General features: G+C 43.9%; 5 protein-coding genes and 1 non-coding gene across 9 annotated transcripts in view; all 6 read right to left on the reverse strand.

Annotated features, from left to right (window-relative positions):
- Nucleotides 1-3,183, reverse strand: part of cadm3 (cell adhesion molecule 3) — a 49,602-nt gene extending 46,419 nt beyond the window's left edge. The window contains exons 1-2 of one of the 2 annotated variants that reach the window (XM_035430312.1): nucleotides 2,948-3,183; nucleotides 1,296-1,474 (exon numbers count right to left, since the gene is read on the reverse strand). In XM_035430312.1, the coding sequence (XP_035286203.1) occupies nucleotides 1,296-1,410 (115 nt within the window). In that variant the 5' untranslated portion in view covers nucleotides 1,411-1,474; nucleotides 2,948-3,183. Of the gene's footprint in view, nucleotides 1-1,295; nucleotides 1,475-1,995; nucleotides 2,131-2,947 lie in introns of those variants that run through there. The other variant, XM_035430314.1, reaches the window with a different exon arrangement.
- Nucleotides 3,184-5,239: 2,056 nt separating this feature from the next.
- Nucleotides 5,240-5,313, reverse strand: trnar-ucu. The gene has a single exon. It is a non-coding gene; the product is annotated as a tRNA-Arg (tRNA).
- Nucleotides 5,314-9,149: 3,836 nt separating this feature from the next.
- sdhc (succinate dehydrogenase complex, subunit C, integral membrane protein) lies at nucleotides 9,150-12,983 on the reverse strand. The gene is made up of 6 exons (XM_035430317.1): nucleotides 12,891-12,983; nucleotides 11,831-11,887; nucleotides 11,017-11,118; nucleotides 10,578-10,639; nucleotides 9,988-10,151; nucleotides 9,150-9,360 (listed from the first exon to the last, which is right to left on the reverse strand). The coding sequence occupies exons 1-6, from the start codon at nucleotides 12,905-12,907 to the stop codon at nucleotides 9,256-9,258; spliced, it is 507 nt and encodes a 168-aa protein (XP_035286208.1). The 5' UTR covers nucleotides 12,908-12,983; the 3' UTR covers nucleotides 9,150-9,255.
- A 1,271-nt stretch (nucleotides 12,984-14,254) lies between these two features.
- Nucleotides 14,255-17,030, reverse strand: LOC118234028 (zinc finger protein 23-like). The gene is made up of 2 exons (XM_035430308.1): nucleotides 16,742-17,030; nucleotides 14,255-15,917 (listed from the first exon to the last, which is right to left on the reverse strand). Exons 1-2 carry the CDS (start codon nucleotides 17,005-17,007, stop codon nucleotides 14,873-14,875), a joined length of 1,311 nt encoding a protein of 436 aa, XP_035286199.1. The 5' UTR covers nucleotides 17,008-17,030; the 3' UTR covers nucleotides 14,255-14,872.
- LOC118234029 (zinc finger protein 271-like) lies at nucleotides 15,661-21,263 on the reverse strand. 3 transcript variants are annotated; one of them, XM_035430311.1, is made up of 4 exons: nucleotides 20,927-21,263; nucleotides 17,822-19,937; nucleotides 16,743-17,714; nucleotides 15,661-15,915 (listed from the first exon to the last, which is right to left on the reverse strand). In XM_035430311.1, the coding sequence occupies exons 1-2, from the start codon at nucleotides 21,192-21,194 to the stop codon at nucleotides 18,901-18,903; spliced, it is 1,305 nt and encodes a 434-aa protein (XP_035286202.1). In that variant the 5' UTR covers nucleotides 21,195-21,263; the 3' UTR covers nucleotides 15,661-15,915; nucleotides 16,743-17,714; nucleotides 17,822-18,900. The 3 variants fall into 3 exon arrangements, with proteins under 3 accessions (XP_035286202.1, XP_035286200.1, XP_035286201.1); XM_035430309.1 differs by having other exon boundaries at nucleotides 17,822-19,940; XM_035430310.1 differs by lacking the exon at nucleotides 16,743-17,714 and having other exon boundaries at nucleotides 17,822-19,940.
- A 2,268-nt stretch (nucleotides 21,264-23,531) lies between these two features.
- atp1a2a (ATPase Na+/K+ transporting subunit alpha 2a) overlaps nucleotides 23,532-23,678 on the reverse strand; it is a 17,632-nt gene continuing 17,485 nt past the window's right edge. Inside the window, exon 24 of the mRNA XM_035429874.1 lies at nucleotides 23,532-23,601. Coding sequence (XP_035285765.1) covers nucleotides 23,573-23,601 — 29 coding nt within the window. The 3' untranslated portion in view covers nucleotides 23,532-23,572. The remainder of the gene's footprint in view (nucleotides 23,602-23,678) is intronic.

Genomic DNA, 23,678 nt, shown 5'->3' on the forward strand with positions numbered 1-23,678 from the left:
CATCCAATCATTTCACAGCACTGCCCCTGGGCCCCGCCCGGTAGAATCTCCAACCGTCTTGAGACAGTTATAAAGACAGCCAAGCGCAAACAGCAGAGGGGGGCCTTTTATACCCCAGTAGGGGTGCTGAGGGCAGTGGCGTGGGGGGTGAGCGGGGGGGGGGGGGGGGGGGGGGCAGTAGCGTGGGGGGTGGGCGGTGGGGTAGGGGAAGGGGAGGGGGGGGTGTTATTAGCAGAATTATCGACTGGGTTGGGGGCTTTTAGCAGATACTATTGCATCACGTTTTATTTCTCATGGATGTCCCAGAGTGTAGGTTATGCATGCTAACTCAGTATAGCCTAATACAGTATAGGCAGATTTTGTAATTCTGTTGTGTTTGCATTTTTGTAATGTAGAAAATCAACCCAAAATAATTTAAAAAAAACATGCAATTCAGTGTAATTATTACACAGGCAATCATAACAATGAACAGTTTAGCCACACCAAAGGCAGTCGCATCAAAAGCATCTACAAGAAACGGCAATTCCACACGGCTTCACACGTTCATTCAGTCTATTAGTGGACAAAACACATGTGAACAATGCCAGTGCAGCTGATGCACCCATCGACACAATGAACAACTCAGTATTCATTAAATGTAGAAAATACTTTTTTTAGAGGAAGTTGCTGCTTTATCGGTTTCTACTGCACCCCCAAGCACCTGTCCGTTTTCCGGTCAAGGGAGCTGACACACCTGCAGCAACCATTGTACCAAGCTAAACGGCCAAGCAGCACCTCCCCCCGTCCCCCCTTATCCCGCCACTCCAACCACGCCCGAGTCCCCCCCTCCCGCCTTGCACCCCCCCCCCCCAACACCCCACCCCATCCCATCCCAGTCAGTCAGAACAGCCCATTATCCACTAATCAGAAATGAACGTTTGCCCAGTCCAGTCTCTTTCTTCCCCGCATCTCTTTTCTCCCAAGAGCCTGGCTGTGTCTCATATACACAAGGTACGCTGCTCGCTAATCAAATCCCAGGCTAAAAGTACATAATTCAAAATGGGTCTATTCACGTGACTAGCTCTCTCTTTCCCTCTGCAGCCAAGCCCTCCCCGCTCAAAAACATCGTTTAGAAAAAAAACAGAACACAGCAGAAATTCCGTTGGTGTTTTGGGGGGAGGGGTAGATCCGCTGTGGCCCTCGCAGTTATTAACGGGCCTGTGGTTCCCTTGTAATAACAGACCAACTGAAAACAAGCTCGCGCCAGAGAAGGACAGATGTAAACTGCAGAAAGACAAAAGAGCCGCGCTACTCACCCATAACGACGTTGCTCTGCACCGAAGCCCAGAGAATTGTCAAGGAGCCGAGAGTCCAGAGAACCGACGCTGGGAATGCCGGGAATGCCATGGTCTGGCGCACACACGCCTTCATTCGTCTCTTGCCGAGTGTCCTCGCAGGCGCCCCTAACGATGCTGAAGGCTAACCGAAATTACACCTGTACACAGGGGACACAGCGCACGCGAGTCACACGGTTATCACTGTATAACGAACGCGCGCGCGCGCACACACACACACACACACTCATTAACACACGCACACACTAGAACACAAACACGAGAAAATGTGAGGGCCTCATTCTGCACGGACTGCACAATAGGCTGTATCGATCCACCCTTGTCCGCTCCGTTCAGGTTGGTGACGCATCTTATCAAGTCAGTGAAATACGTTCAGCAGATTAAAAAAACTACGCAAAACGAATACACAGAGACAAAAAGCACAAATAAGACAATCAATACATGGAACAAAAACGCGAAATCGAGTTGTAGAAACGGTAAAAAAAAGAAAACGCTAATCAGTAGGCTACATAAGAAATTTGCTCTGCTTTATTTAACTATTGTAAGTTGCCGGTAACGGTTGTATAGGGAAACGCAACCTGTAGTGAATACGGGCTGTAGGATTTACTTTTGCTGGAATATAGTCAATCGTCGAGGATAGTTAAAACACAGTAAACCAAACCTGATGCAAAGCGGAAACGCGTTGCCCTCGGAGAATTCAACGTGTGGGTTCACTTCACTTGATTGTAAAGATTTGCGCGCATATACACTCGCACGCACACTGTCTCCGTAATCCACTCGCGCACAGATACGGATTTATTCAACCTCCAGATATTCCCTCATTGTCACTGTGATGTTTTTTTTTTCAATTCAGCGCAAGCGATGCAGCGCATCTCCACAGGCGCGAGCCAGTCTGTGGTGCGAGCTGTGGTGGGTGGGGAAGGAAGGGCATGACGGTTTTGTTTGTTGTTATTAAATTTTTTTTTTTTTTTACGATTTAAGGGTTATTTGTAATTAACGCAAAGCAAACTGTTCTGGTAATGAATATATTATTGGATGGATAAAACTGTACGCAGCATACGCACCCGTCAGGAAAGACTTGCTCCGTACAAAGATGCGTAACAATACCTGCAATGTCGCTGCTCTGGAAACGCCAGGAAACGGCGTATCACAGAGCCGCCAATGGGCAATCGCGCTGACTCTTCCTCACGTTACACCTTTTCGCCGATTTCCGAAAACGACCCCGTAGACGCGAGCGCTGAGATTGAGGTGCACCTCGCACCAACGCTCAAAACTGAGGTTCACACATTGCGCGCCTATATATAATGCAGCAGTAGACTATGCCGACGATAAAGCGGACTAGGAGGGGAACGCGAGAAGGGAACGACTATACATACGACTATATTAAGAATAATCTCACCTTTAAATAGCGCCCTGCTTTATTCCCGGCCGAGATGATAAACTAACCTCAGTCAATAACGGGAGGGGGAGAGAGACAGAATTCTGACACATTCCAGAACACGCCACATATTGTATCTGCTATCAGCAAGTATCTCTACGCTAAAAAAACCCAACGGATGACAACAATAATCACTGGTATTACGAGCAATCGGCTAACACGGGAGAGTACACACCAAAATATGTGGTTCGTGGAATCTCCTCGGCAACGGGATTTTTTTCCTTGCTGTTCAGGGTCTGGACCAGCGGTGTTCTGGTGGCTCGCGATTGCTCCGGGTCCCTCTGGGTCTGTCTGTCTTGCTTTTTTTTCTGTCGCGCGCTCCTTGTTTTTCTTGCTTTTCCCCCCTCCTTATACTGCTACCGTTCACTGCAGCAAAAACAGACTGTCTGAAAGGGGGAGGGAGGGGGGTGGCGTGTGGGGCGGAGGGGGGAGGGGTGGGGATTTTAATACGATTTGGCCAGTACCATTTCGATAACAGGGCAAGAGCATACCGTCTGAAAGAGAGAGGGGGAGGAGCAGAGAGGAAATTGTACGGATGCGTGTGCATCACTATAATAATAATAATAATTATTATTATTATTGTTATTATTATTATTGTTATCATTAGTATTATTATTGGAACCATATCGTATTTTTTATTTTTTTTATTTTTTTTTAAAGATAACGTAGAAAAGCACATTCTGTTTTGTGCTACCTGGAATTGTCTGGCTGAGACGGGGTTGGGCTGCGCGCGGCCTGTCTGCAAAGGCTGTGCGCGAGAAGAAGGGGTTCCTCTCTGCGGTTGAAAGCACGTGCTGCTTCCCATGAATAGATCCCTCTCACCGGCCATGAGATGGCTGGGGATTGTAAAGGGCCGGGAGTGTACGGCTTGCATGCGGATTAGGGTTAGGGTTATACGCAGATTAGGTTGAGGGGGGGGGGGGGGGGGGGGGGCGTATGGGGTTAATTTGGGATGGAGTCACGAAGACTCAAGATGTACTGTATCCAGGCAGGAGATGGCTCGGTGGGACGCGACGTGGTCTGTGGTTCGGGTGGCCGGGAATCAGAGGTGTATTCAGACATTGCCTGGAAGCGAGACGCTCATTCATCAATACTTAAACAGAAGCGTGTTGGTTTACTGTTGTAATATCGTTGATATTACTGTTAAAAACAAGAACATAGCAGAAACACAATTACGTTGTTCAAATCGTAATGATTGTTTTATTGCAGATGAACCATTCACTTACTTTCTATTTACAAATATCCCTTGTAGTTCTGTAATCTCTCTGAGAAATAACTGAGAACCCCGGTCTCAGTTCTGAAATTAGCGAGACTTTGGTGCCATCTGGCGATAATAACGTATCTTTGCACACGTGTCCTCAAGGCGCTCTGGTATTCCCAGAAAGCGTCAATTACGTCATCTGGTAATGACATGTGGCTTCAATTGCATTCGTCCGTTACTTGTCCGGACAATAACTCAGTATAATATCTGATCTTCCACCTACGCACTTCCTCTTTCCGTTGCTGACCGACCGGTCGATTTTCAGACCGCGTGCACCGAGCATCCGTCCTTCACTCTGACGACCACATACGACAGAATCCACTCACAGATTGAGTTTCACTTCAAAAGTCATGAAAATGATAAAGCAATACTCCTTTTACGAACTGACAGTTGGCTCTGTGAGGGGATACTATCAAAATGAATTAATGCATGAACGGATATATACGGTACTGGGATGGTGAATGAATGAATGCACAGCTCTGTCCGGCTAGTTGGAGCAACATTGACGCCCATGTAGTCACGCGTAAGTGGGACGTAAGAACATACGCCGGTCTGGCGGAACATTTGGAGAGGGCCAATCACAGATCGTATCTTCCGAATTGCCTACAAAATATGCGACGGACCAATTACTGGATCCGGTGTCCCAAATATACTGTGCCGTGAACCAATCAATCATCCCATCTCCACAATACACTGTGCTGTGGACCAATCACTGATCCCATCTACGACCCTGACTGTCCAGCAAACGCAATCACCGTGCTGGGTCTACTGAATGGACAGTAAGACTCGTCTTTCACTCGCTTTGTCCCTCACACATGCGTACACACACACACACACACACACTCATGCGTCAAACACACATGACCCTTTTATGTCTTACTGTTCCAGACACTGTGAAACACTGAAACACACACACACAAACAAAGAGAGAGAGAGAGAGAGAGGCTTTCAATTTACAGTTTAAGTGATAAGCCATTGTGTTCTTGTTGCAAGAGTGGTATTGCTGAAACTATGACATTATTTACAAATATGTGTAAATTGTTAGAAATGTCCAAATCGAAATGGGCAGAACTCGGAGGAGTATAGTAAGCCAATGCGTGTAATAATTATAGCTTCAGTGATTGAATAAATGAAGCAACATCAGTATCATTTCCATTTTAACTGGAAAAAAACGGACCACCCTTTAGGACGGTACAGCCCATGACTCATCTCTGCCGGGACTCGAACCCGGAGCCTCTGGATTAGAAGTCCAGCGCGCTATTCCATTGCGCCACAGAGACTGAGCCACCTGAAGCTGCGCAGAACCGGTTTAAATGCATCCATCCCTCTCCTGCGTCCCAGCATCACGCAGCATCAGGACCACTCTGCCGGCATTTTGGCTCTGAGTGAACATACAGCTAGAGGGCGCCAGAACTCATGTACAAGGCAGAGCCAAAATGGTGACTGCAGTTTCCCTTTTGTCAAAACGTCACTTAAAGTGCATTCATTAGATTAGGATATTGTGTGGAAAATGCACCTATTGAATGTAAAATGTGGAAGGGAAAAGTTATTTAAAAAAATAGTCTGAATCCATATTTTAGTGTTGATAGTTCATACATCGTCCCGTTATTCTTCGTTTTTTTTCGAATGCCTTGTAGCGTACAGGATAAGCCTGCACAGAACACACACGGTGGCAATACTTCATGGTTTTAAATTTGCTCGGGTCTTTATAGGCGTTTCTTCTGTGAATGGGTAAGTGGGTATTTCTCTGGCAAGTGTAAGTTGTGCTATGTAGGCTACTGTACACAGGCAGGTAAAAGAGACCGCAAACAAAGAGCGATAGGTGCTAAAAAGCAGGATTTGGGAAACGCGACGGTAGGCTACTGTTTAATTCAGGATGGAAGCTCAGACCGACTTAGTATGTCGTTAAATAAATTGACACTCAAAACTGACTAGACCGTTATAATATGCTACGTGAACGTCTGGTGATCAACGAGGTTGCGCGATCCCAAGCACTGCGATATGTAGGATTTCTCATTAAGTAGCATACGAGGCTGTTAAAGAAGGCAGTTGGTTTCTCATTCTGTATCTTTATCACATATTACGTCAGAGTCTGTTTCATTTTTGACAATCGGGAGTTAAATTATTGTACCATATATCAGGGGATGATTACTACATTTATTACAAAATACTGCTGGCGTCCAGTCTCGGTGACATACTCTTATCTTGAGTAGCCTACTATAGCAGGGGCTACTCGTGGAAGATACCAAGGTGAATTACTTAACAGGTAAAAGGTGCACGCTTTTTCTCACAATGCAGAATATAGCAGCGTCTGAGTATAACCGCCCGATCGCCTTTTAAAAACTTCTCTCTCCATTAAACCCCCTCTTTTAATCCTGCTTAATTTAACTCCTTTGGCCGATAGCTTGGTCTGTGGCTCCCAGTCTCTGACAAGGTAAAATAGGCGTTTCAACACATATTTACTACGCCTTATCGTCATTCTTTTTATTTTTATATTAATCAAATAATATTTGAGGAGGCGCTTCTCCACACGCATGTTATTCTGTATTCACCCCACCATCAGAATACACTATGCCCGAGATGCCCATCGCTGAGACGTCACGTGCCCGACGAAATACCGTTATAGCCGGACACATTCGTGAAACACGCGGAGAAAGGACCAGATGCACAGAATTAACGGATTCAGTCAGAAAACCGTAGCATCAGAAAGGCAGAACACGAAATGGCTGTTTTTTTTTAAAAAAAAAACGAAAAACAATCTCAACTACTAAATTGAAACAAAGAGAGGATTAATGCGGGGTCAGGTCATGCAGGTGTCACCTGCCAGTCTGCATTCACCTTCACGCGCTGCAGCCTGCGACCCAACAGTTACCTCAATCCCATTTCACCACTGGAGGCAGTGTTAGTGTTAATAATATATAGCAGGGCTGCCCAGCTCTGTTCCTGGAGATCTACCATCCTGTACGTTTTAACTCTCTAGCTGTTGAATGAGGTGTGGCTTTGTTTGGGTTGGAGTGAAAACCTACAGGATGGTAAATCTCCAAGACCAGGTTTGAGAGACACTGATATACACTTGGGACTTGAAGGAATTTTAGTCTTTTTGCACAAGACTAAGACCTGTGCCACTGGGCCAGCTTTCATATCATAGCAGTGAAATGTTATTATGTGTAGAAAGCCAATGTTTTCCAGTGGAGGGGTCAGTTGTGCTTACCTGTCGGGCTGCACCCACCAGCACTGTGGGCTGTGAATAGTTTCTACACTCAAAACTCAGATATCTGGAACAAACCACATCCGGTGACTTCCGAGCACTAACCAATAGGTTTTTTTTTTTTGTTATTCCTTGAAGAAGGAAAACAGCGTCATTGATGCGAGGCACTATTCCTTCAGAGCCTACCCGATGCTTTGCCTGTGGTCATCTTCGTAACCGAGCTGAAGTACTAAAACAATAACGAGCGTTTTTTTTTTTACAAGGAAGGCACCGTGCGGCGCTAGCCGACACATCAGAAATGTTTGGAAGTGCCACCAGTCTGCTACTTGCGTACTAATAGCTCCCCCTTTGCGGAGAATCTTCGGCCTGCTAAATGTGAGTGAGTGTGTGTGTGAGTGAGTGTGAGTGAGTGAGGTACGAACTGAAATTGCTTGTTACTGGATTCTCTGAGCTCAACCATACGAGTCTTGGAATACAGAAACACTGTGAAAAAAAAAAAAATAAAAAAAAAAAGCATTTTCACAGTGAAAGGTCAGTATCCAAATAGAACTAATCTGTCTTTACTTTATAGCAGTAGCGAGTCTTGCTAAGTCAGCATAGAGAGTGATCTGTGCAATTAACTACCAGTAAGATAGCTAGTAACAGTCAACGAGAATGAGAATAAACTATTTGTTTGTGGCAAATACATTCTGTCATAATCTGGAAAAATGACTTGCCAACAAACAACCTTTAACCCTGTTTAACAAGAGCGTGTGATGTGATGTAACAATTCCAACACATTTATTACATATGTGCGCGCCAATACACATTTAGATTGAACTGTGAGTTAACACGATGGTTATGCTCGCGTGATTTGTTTGCCTATTTCGTCCACAGCCAAGTGAACCGAATGCTCGCGATGATTAACAGACTCTCTGGTCTCCCGCTAATGTTCTCCTGCCGTATTAGTCACGTCACACTGGTGCTTTTTCCTTTTTTTTTCGCTCATATCTAAACGACATTGCCCTTTCACTGCACAGCGGGCAAAGCGCCGTGCCATTTTACTGTCAAAGCAGGATTACACCGCAGCGCTCTCTGCGCCGTTCTGCCCTGATTCTCAACCCTGGTTTAACTGAGTTTAAAACTCAAGTTTCGTGTTCACGATTTAAGTCACGGGGCGGGCAATTCCAGTCCTGGAGGGCCAGTATGCGTGGGTGTAGGTTTTCATTTCTACAGATTAGCCTGGCTAATTGAGCTAACCGGCTGTACACACCAACACAGACTCACTCACAGATTAGATCACAGTAAAACGTTTCATACAGGGACACAAAAAACAGTCTTTGGCTGTCGTTCATGCGCCTATCAAGAAACGTAGCTAAAATGCCAGATGGTGTAAATGTTAGGGCGAATTAAGTCATTAAGGCCAGGCCCTTGTTGTCTACCTCTGATATAATTTCATCCATCCATCCATTTTCTAACCCGCTTATCCTGGTCAGGGTCACCGGGAGGTGCTGGAGCCTATCTCAGCATGCATGCACCCCCGCCCCCCCCCCAGATATAAATTCAGAATATTGAAATACAAATTCTACAATTGCGAAACACGAAAAAAGAGTACTGTATATCAATATCAGTATAATGTGAAAGTGGGCGTGGCTTCAGCCTTTGGTTAGTAAAATAAATAAACAAACCAGGTCAAAACCTAGTATATGGCTGGATCTAACACACGTGATCCGGCCGACCAATGGTGTAACTGCATAACTCGGCCGACCAATGGTGTAACTTCATCACTCACTCAGTCAGTCACTCACTCAGTCACAGACATTCGTTTGCGTTTGTAGGGCTGGCCCCGCTGTTGCGGTCCAGCCAAAAAAAAGTATAACCCAAATTTTACTTCAACAAAACCTTGAAAGCGCCAATAAATATGGTAAATATAGTGTAGTACAGATACTTTATTTATGAACACGTAAAGCGCAGACAGACCGGTTTTTCCACACACGAATAAAAGCGAGTATTTTTCCACTGCTCTTCCTGCAGCTTAGAGAGCAGCGAGCAACGCTGAGAAGATCAGCGACAGGCCCATCACCGAGTAGCCAGAGCGATACACCTCCGGGATCTTAAAGCCCTTCCCAATGTCCCACACCTGGCAGGTACACAAAAAAAGGGAGAAGAGAGATGTGTTAAAAGTGTGTTTAGTAGTTGTCTCTGTGTTTAGTAGTTGTCTATGACCACGAAATGCACTTTTTGTACGTCGCTTTGGATAAAAGCGCCTGCCAAATAAATGTAATGTAATGTTAAAATAACATATTTAAAAAGGCTTGCAGTACAGGGTTTTTACTGTGAAAACATAAAAATAACCATGCTCGGTCATATCTATGATGCACTGGCGATCTCTGTCTGTCTCTGCGCACGTTTGCCGAATCTGCGCTCCTCTGCCCGTGTGTCTGCTTCTAAGGTGTGTTTGGGCTGTTTCTGGGCGTGACGCTCTTTTTTTATGTGTGGGGAGGGGTGGGTGTGGCTACAGAGCCTGCGGGGGCTGGGATTGGGTTTCAGCAGAGCGTTTGGTAACTAGGGAGCTACTTAGAAGAAGCACAAGTACAGTGAAGCGAAAAAGACATTCGGTTCAGAAACCAGAGTCAACAGGTGTGCTCCTGCTGGGTGGGAGGTGCCAGGTGTATGTCGGGTGGTAGGTGCAGGTGTACGTTCGCCGCACATGCACACAGGTACGGCGCTGGGTGAGAAGGTACAGACATTCGCGCGCATAACCCACCAGGTGACGGATGCCGTTGCAGGTGTGGAACATCACAGGGAACGCCAGGACAAACTTGGCGCCGGTGATGAGGGCAGGGCCCAGAGACAGGGAATGGATCAGCTCCAGGTGAGAGGTGTAGTCTCCCGGCAACACCAACGCAGCAAGAGCGAACAGAGAAATACCTGAGAGAGAGAAGGGACAGAGGGGGATGCAGTCAAATGCAATGGTATGTAATGTTTTGCATAATATGTACAGGCATGGTCTGTAAAATGTGTAATGTGTAATGTACTGGTGTGCAGTAATGATCTGTAAAATGTGTAATGTGTACAGGTGTCCAGTAATGCTCTATGTGTAATGTGTTTACGGGAATGCAGTAATGGTCTGTAATATGTTTAATGTGCCCAAGTGTGCAGTGATGGTCTGTACTGTGTGTAATGTGCCCAAGTGTGCAGTGATGGTCCGTACTGTGTGTAATGTGCCCAAGTGTGCAGTGATGGTCCGTACTGTGTGTAACCAGCCCAAGTGTGCAGTAATGGTCTGTAATGTGCACAGCAATGGTCTGTAATGTGCACAGCTGTGCGGTAACGGCCTGTAAAAAGCTGTCGTACCTCCACTTAGTCCCACGCCCGTTCCCCTGTGCGTGATGGAGATCATCATGGGGATGGACCACCTGCAGAAGAAGCAGAGATGTCCTCACAACGCTGGTAAAGCAGGACTGAGTGCAGACTTGCAGGGGCCGGCAGCAACAGAGCACTTCTGGGTCTTTTACATTCTCATTAATCTGAGTAACACGGCTTTAAATTCTTCGCATCCAAAATACCGACAGCGACTGTGGGGAAATTTCTGCCACTGCGAGCCCTGTACTGCTCTTGATGAAAATGCAACTGCAATGGAAATGGCACACGCACACACACACACACAGATGCACACAGTTAACACACACAGGTGCAAACAGTTAACACACACACACACAGACAGACACAGGTGCAAACAGTGAACACACACACACACACACACACACACACACACACACAGGTGAGCTCTGACCTGTAGATTGTAATGTGAGGCGACATCGGTCGGTTCAGTCGAGTATTTTTGGCCCAAAATTTATCCATTTCCTCTTTTGCAGAGGAACCCATGGGAACCGCACTGTGAAACAGAGAAAAGTGAACCTTCAAGACTAATACAAAATTAGAATGCACTTTCAGTGGACGCAGTATAATGTGCATTCAGTACAGATATAGTGTAACGGGTACTGTCAGTAGATGCAGTGCAATATGGACTCACTGTCTGCAGTGGCAGTGTAATCTGTGCTCACTGTCTGTAGATATAGTGTAATGGGTACTCAGTGGCAATAGATGCAGTGTAATCTGTACTCACTGTCAGTGGATGCAGTGTAATCTGTACTCACTGTCAGTAGATTCAGTGTAATCTGTATTCACCATCTCTAGACATGGTGTAATGGGTACTACATGTCAGTAGATGCAGTGTAATGGGTACTCACTGTCAGTAGATGCAGTGTAATGGGGACTCACTGTCAGTAGATGCAGTGTAATATGGAATCACTGTCTGCAGTGGCAGTGAGTCCATGGCCAGTGGCAGTGAGTACTCACTGTATCTACATATCGTGTGATGGTTACACGACGTCAGTAGATGCAGTGTAATGGGTAGTCACTGTCAGTAGATGCAGTGCAATATGTACTCACTGTCTGCAATGGCAGTGTAATCTGTATTCACTGTCTTTAGATATAGTGTAATGGGTACTACATGTCAGTAGATGCAGTGTAATGGGTACTCAGTGTCAATAGATGCAGTGCAATGGGTACTGTGTGTCAGTAGATGCACTGTAACGGGTACTCACTGTCTGTAGAGGCAAAATCGTGGGCAGGGCGTACAGACACCCCTCCGAGCCAATGTTCTGAGGATAAGAGAGGATTAAATTTTCCATTCTATCAAGTTACTGCCTGCACAACATTTGTTAGGGATCTCAAGACTAACCAAATGTATGTAAATGATGTAATTTTGAGTCTTGCATGATTATTTATCACATACTATGTTCTTTATTAAATAATATGTATGAAAAAATCTCCAATTAACTCCACTTCCATTTTACAAGGATATTATATACAAGAGTAAACACCAGCTAATGCCAGTTTTAGGATACAATACTACATTAAGTCTAAACTAAGTCAAAGATTATCAAGCCTAAAGCATAGCCCAAGGAGAAATTTCGGCCAGTTGACCCTCATAACTGATGAGTTAACTGCCCGCACACAACTCAGACTTGTCATAATAGAGATAAGACAAAGAGCCAGAGACGATACGAAAACAGGAGACGTTACGTGCACTAGTAGCCTAGTAGTAAAAGTAGTTGTCGCTAGCACTTCTTAGTTTGGTCACGTGGACACACTGCCGTCTACGTCGTCCCACCGATAACAGCATGATAACGCTAGCCAGCTAGCTAACTTAGACTAATTTTATTTTGTTATTGAACTTGAACAATGTAATTGCAATGAAGAACACAATGGTTGCTCAGCTTCTCAGTGATGTTACTCTACTTGGCATTCTCAAAGTGTGAACATTAGAAAGCGAACAATTCAGCGTTTCTCCTAATACACTATCCCAACGTTAGATTGCTACTTATGTTAGCTACTGAAGTAATGTAGCTAGACTAACAGAGAAAAGCCACAGATATTACGCCAGATCTATCTATAGCTAGTTTAGCTGACAAGCAAACCCATAATCAGGACTACGGACTACAAACTGGAGTTTCCAGCGATTCCCCAAAAACAGCTCATTCTCCAACCGATAACCAGTCTATGCCGAATTATCAAGACAACAAAACGTACTTTGACACATTCGTGTTGCCATGTTATATTGACATATTGTATTCACAGAGTGGTAAATATATTTTTACTGACCTTAGAAGTAACGCCATTTTGTCGACCCTTCTAACTACATTTTACTTCACTGGTAGAGATGCCTAGGAAATACTAGGGAGAACGCGCCTACTGCCACCTACTGTACTGGAGTGGAGAGGACAAAGCAATTATTTTAAAGTAATATTACAAATAATCTAATAAAATAAATACTAGAAAATCAATTCATTTTGTTGAGATTTTCTGTGAGTGATTTTTTACATTACATTATTTCATTCATTTAGCTGACCCTCTTACCCGCAGCCAAATTGTTTAACGTAGATCCACTAACCCAATTAGTAAAAGTACCAGATAAAAAAACGTTCTTGAACTACTCATTGCTGGTCCGTGAAGACCTTGTTCGTCACATCTACCTGCAACAGCTATCTCGTTTAATTTCCTCCGATAAGTCATGCTATATCTTCTGGAAACTTGGTAATTGTCCGTGCACACCTTGTACTGACACTGCAAATTTCCTCCCTGCGCAGCCTGTACATTACATTACAGGCATTTAGCAGACGCACTTATCCAGAGCGAATTCCAAAACTTTTACATGGCATTTACATTGCATCCGTATTCTACTTTCACATTAGTCTTAAATTATTACAGGCCTACACAACCAGTTATACAAGCCATGGTGCCCATACATTCCCAATAGGTGAGGTCAGTACTATCAGTTTTCAATAACCTCTGAAAAAATATTTAACATACATTACCTTGTTTATGATGTCATATACAAGGTCCTCAAAAATCAATAGCAAATCTGCCAGTAGTGGGAAGTATAACTTTCTTTTCTTTCAATATGAAAATAAATAAACTGTCAACAGAAACACAACTGCTTAATATCATCGTGTTTATTTTATTTTTCATATAACTATTAAACATTATGATCTTTATTGCACAGGGTCTTTAAACAATTTAGGGTTATGGACATCCTGGAAGCTTAATGATATGATGCTACCAATGCTGCATGATCAGTCCAGTTATCCTACTCTAAAGATAAACAGGTTGAAAAACAAATGTATCTATTGACTATTGTATCTAAGAAAATATCAACTTACCATTCCCTCAGTGTATTGATTATGTTGTGTGGCTTTGTGTGGATAGATTTAGTCAGCATGTTTGTTAGCTCAACTGATTATAATGGTTAGCAATGTCATGTGTTACTATGAACCATTTATTGTTCATTGGTAAAATCATCTGTCAAGAACATCTATAGAATTAATGTTGAAATTAACCATAAGGAGCTGATTCACTGGCATTCTCCACTGGAATGACTCCCAAGCTTTACACAGTGTGTATGCAAAATAATATCATTTAATTGTAAACACACCACAGTAAAAAAAAAAAAAGTAAATAAATAAGCAATACAAAACAGATTTGTCATTATGACCATTTATTCATGAGAAAATATCCTTTTAGCATATTGTTCTCCCACACAATGGCCCACACCATCATGTACAAGAACTGGCCAAAAAAAAACAAAAAAAAAAAACAAGCCAGATGCAGTTTGTCATAAAACTGTATTATGTGCAAGAGCCAGCTGCCAAGAACCAGGCCATTAGTAAGGCGAGTGTGGTTAAGGTCCTAGCCACATGCGTGAGTGTGGCTAATGTACTAGCACTAGGCCTTGTGTGAGTGTGGCTAATATGCTAGCACTAGCTCACATGTGAGTGCGGCTAATGTACTAGCACTAGCCCTCGTGTGAGTGTGGGTCAAGTATTAGCACTAGGCCTTGTGTGAGTGTGACTAATGTGCTAGCACTAGCTTGTGTGTGAGTGTGGCTAAAGTACTATCACTAGCCCTTGTGTGAGTGCGGCTAAAGTAACCCTCATCACAGTGATGAGCTCTGTGGACAAAGATCCAGTCCTTATATGCAAGTTCTGCCTAAAGAAAGTCATTCAGTGGGCAGACTTTCAATATTTGTTTTAAGATGACTATAAAATGCATTTCCTTTTAACTTAATCACATAAGCATAAGCATTATCACATACAATTAATTCCAAACTCTAGCAGCTCATCTCTACTGTGAACTTTCTGGTGAGTTTTAAGACTACTCAGCTGAGTGAAATTCTTCCCACACTGGGTACAGTGATATGGTTTCTCGCCTGTATGAATTCTGTGGTGTGCTCTAAGGTTAGATCCCTGAGCAAATCTCTTCCCGCACTGTACACAACCAAATGGTTTATTCCCACTGTGAACCCTCTCATGTGTGATAAGGTTACACCTCAGACTGAAACGTTTTCCACACTGTCCACAGCTGAACGGTTTCTCTCCTGTGTGGATTCGCTGATGTCTCTCTAAGTCAATAAAACGATCAAAACTCTTCTTACACTGTGTGCAACTGTAAGGTCTCTCCCCTATGCCAGTTCGCCAGTGGATTCTTGTCTTTCTACTGCAGTTTGAAACTGGATCTGTGATGTTCTCAGTAATTCCTATTTGCCAGTCTAATGGCTGCTGCAGCGGTTGCCAGAGCTGTGAGGTTAGATGATCATTCATCGAGAGCGGAGGCTGTCTGTACTCTGTCTGCTGTGTGCCACCCATCTCAGATATGTTCTCTTCACTGTATGAACACTGCCCACCTGCTTCCTCTTTCACAAGAACACCATCTACAGCATGAACATCTTTCCCCAAGGAGGATAGTGTGCTTCCAGAGACTTCCATGGTGGCAGGAACATGCTGTAGTGGTGAGTGTGCTAACAGACTCTGTGAGCACTGTTCTGTAGTGTCAGAACAAACTGGATCATCACTGTCTATGTCACTGTCCCCTTGAGTAAAGGAAGTCCACATCTGATTGTCTCTCTCATACATTACATACTCAGAGCCCAGACTGCTGAGTCTTCCTGCACTGTGTTCACATCCTGTCTTATTGAGTCTCTGGGCTATCTCATGCTCTTCCTCTTGCTCTGCCTTAACCATAAATCCAAAGCCAGGCTTTGTGTTGTGTGTCTGTGCATTACACTTTTTCTCCTTGAGCCGTTGGTCAACGGGAGGTCTCTCTCCAGCATCAGCACCACCCTCAAGAGCTCCTGAGGGGAACATTGGAATAAACATCACCATCGTTCCTTTAAAATAAACACTGGGCAACATGACAAGGAAACATCAGAGAGTCTAGATCAGGGGTGTGCAATCTTATCCAAAAAGGGATGGCGTGGGTGCAGGTTATTGTTTTAGCCCAGCACTATGACACACAATTCTCCTTTCTCCGGTCTCGATTAAAGACCATCATTAGTTAATTAGTTGAATCAGGCGTTTGTAGTGTTTCTCTAAAACAAAAACCTGCACTCACACTAACCCTTAAGACTGGACACCTTTGGTCGACATAGTTTGAATGTGTGCCCTGCCATAGTTCATGTACTCCTGCTTCTGGTTATCTCCAGTCTGATAAAGTTAAAGGTACGGGAAGCAACACTTTGTGTATATTATTTACCTGACAGCTTCGTGACTTCAACTGAAATGTGTGGCTCTTCGAAGTTTAAAGTGTCATATTGATAAAAAAACAATGGTTCTATGCCATACCATTTGAAGGTGGTAGATACAACGTTGGACCTTGCTTTTCCAAACTAAGAGAGAGAGCCGAAAACGATTTGGTGCCAGCCTAACACAACACTAACTGTGGCTAAAATCTATGAACACCTACAGCTGTCATAATTTAATTAAATGTATTTGTTTGTTTGGCAGGGACAGTTGCACACTAATAACATTTATGCAAATGTACCAGAGTTAGCCAAGCAGGCTAATTTTCATTTCCATATCAAATGCACAAAGCACAAGGATACATGCACAATGACTGCCTTTCAAGCAAAAAACATTTTGTTGTTTTCGTGTCTACCACAACATCAGCAAGCAAGCACACCTTCTGCTCCTCCGAACAGGTTCTCAACCTGGACCCCAATAGAGCGGTTCTCACGCGCTGCCGCCTCTCGCGCCGTCCTCAGCTCGCTCTCCACCTGCTGTAGTTTCCTCCTCAGACTGTCAATTTCTTTATGGCTTCGGGATACTTCCAGATGCAACACAACGGACCCATCTTCAACAAGTTTGCTTATTTCGGCCACAGCTGCTTTGGCTAGTACTTCCATTATAGAGGCTAACTGTGTTTGAAAGGCAACACAATTCTTCATTTTAGCTACGATAAAAAAAACTCTTTATGTAAGTTCTGTCTTTTTTAATCGGAGAACTTAAACGGCCAAGCACAAGTATTGTGCAAACTAGTCCGGATACATAAACTGACATTAAGCGACACTACTTCCGAGGGCACCGTACCGTACTGACTGTATTACCGTAAATATTATAAACAAACCGCACTTTTCTATCTGCTGTCCCTTGGAGTTTAGGCGTTGGGAGACAACTTGAGCAGTACAGATTTCCTAATATGTTTATATTTTGCTTATAAACAGACAAATGTATGACATTTAGACCTTTATACTATTCTAGGAAGTCAGTTCAAATGCTCATTCAAGAAGTTTTGTTCTTGAGGCTCATAAGTGTAGCAGGGGAGTGAAAAAAGAGCACCTTGATAAATATCTTCATGAGGTAAAGTGAATATTGTCATACTAATTTTACTTCCTTTTGTTTCATAGATCTGCAGATCTATGAAACAGTTCTGGTAGCAACCCAAATAGATCTATGTAGCTCTCTATCAGACAGGCTATGCAAACACTGATATAAAAATCTCAGGCTAACTAGGCGAGAAAGCCAGTTGTGTTCTACAATTATGGAACGATATACACTGATCATATTCATTATTTGTTTGCTGTAACCTGTAGCTGGTTTCTACTGCTCTCTGTAGGCCCAGCCTGTTCTTTTTCTGGAGTTGGCCACACAGGGTCTGGGATTTAGAAAAAATAAGTTATTTTTTGTTTGTTGGGCAGGGCCTTAATGTCATATCAAACTTTATTCATTAATTAACAGGTGCACTAGGCACTTTCTTCATACCTGCATGGTACCTGGAGATGGCAGAGTGGCCGGCAGACCCTGGATGTGATGTCCTTCATTTCACACTGAATTATCTAATTCAGTGGTACAGTCCTGGGGGATCCCTGAGTTTGCTGGTTTTTGGTACAGCCAAGCAATACAAAACAGATTTGTCATTTTGACCATTTATTTATGAGCAAATATCCATTTAGCATTCTGTTCTCCCACACAATAACCCACACCATCATGTATAAGGACAGGCCAAAACAAAAAAACAAGCCAGATGCAGTTTGAAATAAAACTGTATTATGTGCCAGAGCCAAGGGTTCTGCCATATGCCAGGTGCCCAGAACGGCGAGTGTGGTTAAGGTCCTAGCTTCATGTGTGAGTGTGGCTAATGTGCTAGCACTAGCTTGTGTGAGTTTGGCTAATGTTCTAGCACTAGCTTGCGTGTGAGTGTGGCTAATGTACTAGCACTAGCCCTCGTGTGAGTGTGGCTAATGTACTAGCACTAGCCCTCGTGTGAGTGTGGCTAATTTACTAGCATAAGCTCTCGTGTGAGTGTGGCTAATTTACTAGCACAAGCTCTCGTGTGAGTGTGGCAAAATGACTAGCACTAGCCCTCATGTAAGTGTGGCTAATGTGCTAGCACTAGCTTGCGTGTGAGTTTGGCTAATGTACTAGCACTAGCCCTTGTGCGAGTGTGGCTAATGTACTAGATTAACTAGAAATAGCTTTCATGTCAGTGTGGCTAATGTACTAGCACTAGCCCTCGGTGTGAGTGTGGCTAATGTGCTAGCACTAGCCCTCATGTGAGTGTGGCTAACATACTAGCACTAGCCCTTTGTGTGAGTGTGGCTAATGTGCTAGCACTAGCTTGCGTGTGAGTTTGGCTAATGTACTAGCACTAGCCCTCATGTGACTGTGGGTAAAGTACTAACCCTCATTACAGTGATGAGCTCTACGGACAAGGATCCAGTCCTTATAAGCAAGTGCTGCCCAAAGACAGTCATTCAGCTGGCAGCCTTTCAATACAGTGACTATAAACTGTATTTCCTTCGAACTTAATCACATAAGCATAATCATAAGCATAAGCATAATCACATACAATTAATTCCAAATTCTAGCAGCTCATTTCTATTGTGGACTTTCTGGTGAGTTTTAAGACCACTCAACTGAGTGAAGTTCTTCCCACACTGGGTACAGTGATATGGTTTCTCGCCTGTATGAATTCTGTAGTGTGTTCGAAGGTGAGCTCTCTGAGCAAATCTCTTCCCACACTGAGCACAACCAAATGGTTTATTCCCGCTGTGAACCCTCTCATGTGTGATAAGGTTACACCTCAGACTGAAATGTTTTCCACACTGTCCACAGCTGAACGGTTTCTCTCCTGTGTGGATTCGCTGATGTCTCTTCAGGTCAATAAAACGATCAAAACTCTTCTTGCAATGTGAGCAGCTGTGAGGTTTCTCCCCTATGCCAGTTCTCCAGTGGATTCTGGTCTTTTGGCTAATGTTTGAGACTGGATCTGTGATGTTCTCAGTAATTCCTATTTGCTCGTCTAAGGGCTGCTGCAGCGGTTGCCAGAGCTGTGAGGTTAGATGATCATTCATCGAGAGCGGAGGCTGTCTGTACTCTGTCTGCTGTGCGCCACCCATCTCAGATCTGTTCTCTTCACTGTATGAACACTGCCCACCTGCTTCCTCTTTCACAAGAACACCATCTACAGCATGAACATCGTTCCCCAAGGAGGATAGTGTGTTTCCAGAGACTTCCATGGTGGCAGGAGCATGCTGTAGTGGTGAGTGTGCTAACAGACTCTGTGAGCACTGTTCTGTAGTGTCAGAACAAACTGGATCATCAGTCTCTATGTCACTGTCCCCTTTTTTAAAGGAAGTCCACACCTGACTGTCTCTCTCATACATTACATACTCAGAGCCCAGACTGCTGAGTCTTCCTGCACTGAGTTCACATCCTGTCTTATTGAGTCTCTGGGCTACATGCTCTTCCTCTTGCTCTGCCTTCACCGTGAATCCAAAGCCAGGCTTTGTGTTGTGTGTCTGTGCATTACACTTTTTCTCCTTGAGCCGTTGGTCAACGGGAGGTCTCTCTCCAGCATCAGCACCACCCTCAAGAGCTCCTGTGGGAAGCATTGGAATAAACATCACCATCGTTCTTTTAAAATAAACACTGGGCAACATGACAAGGAAACATCAGAGAGTCTAAATCAGGTGTGTGCAATCTTATCCAAAAAGGGATGGTGTGGGTGCAGGTTATTGTTTTAGCCCAGCACTATGACACGCAATTCTCCTTTCTCCGGTCTCGATTAAAGACCATCATTAGTTAATTAGCTGAATCAGGCATTTCTAATCAGTTCATCCTTGAGTCCAGTGGACGCTTGTGCCAAATTTGAAAAAATTCCCTCAAGCCGTTCCTGAGATATCACGTTCACGAGAGAATGGGACGGACATGAGATCACAGTGACCTTGACCTTTGACCACCAAAATCTAATCAGTTCATCCTTGAGTCCAAGTGGACGTTTGTGCCAAATTTTAAAAAATTCCCTCAAGGCGTTCCTGAGATATCGCGTTCACGAGAGAATGGGACGGACGTGAGATCACAGTGACCTTGACCTTTGACCACCAAAATCTAATCAGTTCATCCTTGAGTCCAAGTGGACGTTAGTGCCAAATTTGAAGAAATTCCCTCAAGTTCCTGAGATATCGCGTTCACGAGAATGGGAACGGATGGACGGACAGACAACCCGACATAATGCCTCCGGCCGCGAAGGCATAAAAACAATGGTTCTATTACATACCATTTGAAGGTGGTAGATACAGTTGGACCTTGCTTTTCCAAACTAAGAGAGAGAGCCGATAACGATTTGGTGCCAGCCCAACACAACACTAACTGTAGCTAATATCTATGAATACCTACGGCTATCATAATTTAATTAGTTTATTTTACATGGGTAGTGCACACTAACAACACTTGTGCAAAATTAGCCAAGGAGGCTAATTAAAATTTTCATATCAAACGCACAAAGCACAAGGATACATGCGCAATGACTGTCTTTCAAGCAAAAAACATTTTGTTGTTTTCGTGTCTATCAGCAAGCAAGCACACCTCCTTCTGCTCCTCCGAACAGGTTCTCAACCTGGACCCCAATAGAGCGGCTCTCTCGGGCTGCCACCTCTCGCGCCGTCCTCAGCTCGCTCTCCACATGCTGTAGTTTCCTCCTCAGACTGTCAATTTCTTTATGGCTTCGGGATACTTCCAGATGCAACACAACGGACCCATCTTCAACAAGTTTGCTTATTTCGGCCACAGCTGCTTTGGCTAGTACTTCCATTATAGAGGCTAACTGTGTTTGAAATGCGACACAATTCTTCATTTTAGCTACGATAAAAAACACACCTCTGTATTTACAAGTTATGTCTTTTTTTTATCAGAAAACTTAAACGGCCAAGCACAAGTATTGTGCAAACTATTCAACATGCATGTTGTCCGGATACATAAACTGACATTAAGCGACACTACTTCCGACGACACCGTACCGTACTGACTGTATTACCGTAAATATTAGAAACAAACAGCACTTTTCTATCTGCTGTCTCGTGGAGTAGACGTTGGGAGACAACTTGAGCAGTACAGATTTCCTAATATGTTTATATTTTACTTATAAACAGACAAATGTGTGACATTTAGACCTTTATACTATTCTAGGAAGTCAGTTCAAATGCTCATTCAAGAAGTTTTGTTCTTAAGGCTCGTAAGTATAGCATGGGAGTGAAAAAAAGAGCATCTTGATATATCGTGTATCTTCATGAGATAAAGTGAATTATGTCATAATAATTTTGCTTCCTAGATCTATGTAGCTCTCTATCAGACAAGTTATGCAAACACTAATGTAAAAATCTCAGGCTAAGTGAAAAAGCCAGATATATTTTGCCATTATGGAATGGTACACACCTATCATATTCAGTATTTGTGTGCTGTAACCTGTAGCTGGTTTGACAGTTCTCTGCAGCCTTATATCTGAAATTGGCCACACAGGGTCTGGGATTGTCATTTCCACCTTAACTGTAAACACAATTCAGGTCTGGCACATTATAATTTGACTTTTCTTTTTTGACTTCTTTGTCTTTGAATTCTTCATTGTCTACCAAATATTTAGTTTCAGTGGCCATATACCTACATGAGCTTTTTGCATAGTCTTTAATTCAATAGGTTTAAAAAATCTCCTTTTTTTGTGTAATCATTTGTAACATTGTACAATAATTACCATATGAATATCGCCTTTCATTGTTCATGGCACGCATGGCTATTTCTCACACAATGTGGCTTAAGAGGGTTAGCGGTCCCTCAAAACACGAACAGAGCAATTAAGAAAAAATTAACGGGTCGTTAAAATTCCGGGATCGCAATTGTGGTTGGAACGACAAATCACAGCCTGCACAGTGGTGCCCGCGGGGCCGAACTTCAGAGCGACGGAGACGGTTAATTACGCTAACTGTGCGGCATCCGCCAGAAGCTTCCTTGCCGGCTGAAATGGCCCACGTTCGAACACATCAGCGATTACTACCGTCTCTGGGGTCCACTTGTGCGCAGGAAATTTTCACTCACTTGCGTGCTGGAGATTTTCCTTTGGGTTCGTTCCCTGTGTCTGACAGGCAGCTTACATCCAGGTACGAAAAAAAAAAAAACCAAAACAAACAAGACCAGGTCAAGACCAAGCAGCGGAGTGTGGCACAGTGGGTAAGGAACTGGGCTTGTAACCGAAAGGTCGCAGGTTCGATTCCCGGGTAGGACACTGCCGTTGTACCCTTGAGCAAGGTACTTAACTGAAATTGCTTCAGTATATATCCAGCTGTATAAATGGATACAATGTAAAAATGCTATGTAAAAGTTGTGTAAGTCGCTCTGGATAAGAGCGTCTGCTAAATGCCTATAATGTAATGTATATGGCTGGACCTGGCCCGGCCGACCAATGGTGTAACTTCATAACTCGGCCGACCAATGGTGTAACTTCATCACTCAGTCACTCTGTCAGTCACAGACATTCACGTTCATAGGGCTGGGCCCCACTGTTGCGGTCCAGCCAAAAAAAAAACACTTCCATGTTTTATTGTTTAAACTTTAATCTGTTTCTGTCATTGTCATTTTCTACATCAGCCACAACACGAGGGTCCATTCCATACATCCTGTTCAACATGAGAGTAGCCACTGGTTTTCACAGACACACTGCAGCTGCAATATTCTCTGTGGCAGTCTATACATTCATTATCTAACCCACTTGTTCCTGGGCAGGTTCGTGCCGGAGCCTATTCCAGTCTGCAGTGGGCGAGAGGGGCAGGAATACACCCTGGACAGGTCGCCAATCCATCTCAGGGCACACACACCATTCATTCACACTTGTACCGTATGGGCAATTTAGAGTCTCCAATTAGCCTACCAGCACGTCTTTGGAATGTGGGAGGAAACCGGAGTACCCGGAGGAGACCCACACGAACACGGGGAGAACATGCAGGCTCCACACAGAAAGGCCTGGGCCGGATTTGAACCCGTGACCTTCTTGCTGTGAAGCGACAGTGCTATCCACTGCACCACCGTGCTACCCAACAGTTACAGTCTTAGGCGGAAGGGAATAAAAACAGCACAGGGAAATATCCCCCAGTTCATATATACTCCTTAAATATTATTAAATTGTGATGAACATTTTTTATTTTCATGCAGTAAAACTCTAAAATCACACATTCGCCATCCCATCAGCTAATAGTAGGACTCTCTCTCCACCCAACCTGCAGAAACAAGAGAAGAAAAAATATCTTGATATGCAACAGTGACACAGTTCCCAAATTATTTGAACATTTAAACT

Source organism: Anguilla anguilla, chromosome 8, assembly GCF_013347855.1.
Source record: "Anguilla anguilla isolate fAngAng1 chromosome 8, fAngAng1.pri, whole genome shotgun sequence".
Lineage (NCBI taxonomy): Eukaryota > Metazoa > Chordata > Actinopteri > Anguilliformes > Anguillidae > Anguilla > Anguilla anguilla.